Source organism: Tachyglossus aculeatus, chromosome X1, assembly GCF_015852505.1.
Source record: "Tachyglossus aculeatus isolate mTacAcu1 chromosome X1, mTacAcu1.pri, whole genome shotgun sequence".
Classification (NCBI taxonomy): Eukaryota; Metazoa; Chordata; class Mammalia; order Monotremata; family Tachyglossidae; genus Tachyglossus; species Tachyglossus aculeatus.
The window spans coordinates 51451332-51453915 of NC_052101.1; the positions used below are offsets into that span (position 1 = coordinate 51451332).

The following is a 2584-nucleotide window of genomic DNA, read 5'->3' on the forward strand; positions in this document are numbered from 1 at the left end:
TCCAGCTGTCTGGACTGGGGCACTTCATGGCTGTGACCTGGCTTTGCCCAAAGTATTACTGTTTTCAAAGTATGCACATGGGCACCACATCAATCAATCAATGGTATTTATTGATCATTAACCATGGGCAGAGCAATGTACTAAGTGATTGGGGGAGTAGAATACAACAGAGGTGGTAGATACGTTCCCTGCCCACAAGGAACTTACAATTCTGTCAATTCCAAGTTATCTGCTCTAATGGAGTAGAGACATGGCCCAGATAATTCCAAAACAGGAAAGGTGGTGCTAGGGCAGCGGTAGGAATGTGTTGAACCCCCTGACCCTCCCTCCTTTAAAATTCAGTAGGAGTAGTCAGCCAGCCCAAGCTAAATGCAAATGAGGTTGTCAACCGTGGATCGATCCTTCTGTGGAGACCTGACACTGGAAGTACAAAATGTGCGAGTGGCCAATATAAGTAAAGTAACACAGGGAGTTGGAAAATGGGTCCCTGTCTCTCCCCTTGTCTCTGGCATATACACATGCACACATTCACGTGCATCCCTTTTGTGATCATATGCCATATATGTCTGAATATAGCCACCTGCCTGTATATCCAGCTCGTCTGAATAATCATGGCTAAAGAAGTGTGTTTGCCGTGGGGATTTCTTAAGCACTTAGTACTCTGCACACAGTAAGCGCTCAATAAATACGATTGAATTAATTTAAAGTTCTGGTTTTCCCCTTGAATCTATCCTTTTTGGATTATATATTTCACTTTTACACCCCAGACATTTTAGAGCGACTTAGCCGTTGACTATAAAAGAGGAATTTTATTCCACCCAGCCAACTTTTATCATTTCTAAAATCAGCCAAATATCTGATGGAAGAAACTGCAGATCTGTGGCCAGAAGACCCAATGCCCCAAAAAACTGACAGTGTTGCTTCCTCCCATCTAGATCCAAATGTTCCACCTCTTCCTTGTTTACAGAGGCTTTCCCTGAATGCATGGTAGCCTCGGGTTGTTCTGTGACTTTCTGCCAACCGGGTAGGAGCGCTTACTTTGGAGAAAGTTGAGTGATGGTCTGCATCCCATCCCTGCACGCTCTTTTGAGTTACTGACCCAATTTAGTGGTTCACTCAATTGTATTTATTGAGCACCTGCTGCGTGCAGAGCGCTGTACTAAGCGTTTGGAAAGTACAGTTCAGCAGCAGAGACAATCCCTGCCCAACAACGGGTTCACAGTCCAGAAGAAGCAGTTGAAAAACTACTGACGAGAACCATGACTAGTGCTGACCAATTTCAAGGTAGCCCACATTGAACGTGACAGTGGACTTGCCAGAAACATTCCGTACCAAGAGAACTTGGCCTGGCAACCCCTCATTTCTAGGATAAAAGATTTTCTTTTCTTACGCCACTCTCTGTGCCCTTCCAAGAAGCCACGCCACCGCTTTTACTTAGCATGTTCCTTAGTGAGTTTACGGATCAGAACCGTAGTTCCACAAATGGATTTATCGTTGATCGGGGGGGGGGGGGGGGGAACACAACTTTTCTAGCCTAACAGAAGATTTGTTCTGCTACTTCGTGGCTCGTGTTTACCATCCTTTCCCTTTCCTTTCCATTTCCCCCGTTGAACGAGTTTCCCAGTAAAAGGTGCCGGCATCCACTCAGTGGCCCAAAAAAAGGGATTTTATTGTGGGGATGCTCTAGCTGAGGATCCGCTCATATCGGCCAGCATCTGGGGGCAGACGATAATCCAAGAAGCTCCACTCAGTCCCCTTTGACCCCGACGTCTTCGCGGTGGGATCTAGACCGCCTGGGTTCTCCACGGGTTCCTGGCCTCTCTCAGAGACCTGTCGTAAGGTGACGTGGCGAAGAAGGAGTTCTTCAACTGGCAGTTGATGAAAAGCACGATGACGGACACGGTTAAGAGCAGGACGAAAAAGAGCACCACGTAGGTCGCCAGATCGGCCTTGTTCATCTCTCCTTCCTTCAGGACCTTGGCCGTTGCCAGAGAGAAGCCCGCAGAGCTCCCGGGCCTCTGCGTAGTATTCGGGTAGAGAGTGCTGGTCTGATCGACCAGGTGCGCTCCTGTCACACCGGTTGAATTGAGGAATTCGCCGTACATGTTCCTGTCTCGGCAAGTTCCAGGCAATCGGGCGGGACCCCTATCCCTCCTCGCCCCCCACCCGCGACTGGACGGCCGATCGGCGATAACTACTCCGCGAGGCGATACCTGGGGCGGCGCCGGCGTGGGGTGCTGGTGATGGCCCGGGCTCCCCGATCGTCTGGCCCCCCGACCCCCGGATCCTTCGGCGCCCGGCCCCCCGATCCTCCGGCCCCCCCGATCTTCTGGCCCCCCGATCCCCTGATCCTCCGACCCCCCAATCCTCCAACCCCCCGATCCTCCGGCCCCCCGACCCTCTGACCCTCCGATCCTCCGATCCTCCCGACCCCCAGCCCCCGGGCCCCCCGATCCCCCGGCCCCGGGCAGACGGTCTGGAAGTCCGTGAGGGTGGAGGGGAGGAGGCGGGCTCGGAGCGCTTTGTCGGAGTGGCCCGGACGGAGCCGCTCGGCGCTCCCCGGGACCAACCGCGGCTCCGGGTG

General features: G+C 52.6%; 1 protein-coding gene across 1 annotated transcript; it reads right to left on the minus strand.

The window, feature by feature from the left end:
* Positions 1-1572: 1572 nt before the first annotated feature.
* Positions 1573-2197, minus strand: SMIM32 (small integral membrane protein 32). The gene has a single exon (XM_038740717.1). The coding sequence runs from the start codon at positions 2103-2105 to the stop codon at positions 1785-1787; it is 321 nt and encodes a 106-aa protein (XP_038596645.1). The 5' UTR covers positions 2106-2197; the 3' UTR covers positions 1573-1784.
* Positions 2198-2584: the final 387 nt, after the last annotated feature.

Coding starts and splice junctions, on each gene's coding strand:
- SMIM32 (XM_038740717.1), bottom strand. CDS start 2,105: ATGTACGGCGAATTCCTCAATTCAACCGGTGTGACAGGAGCGCACCTG.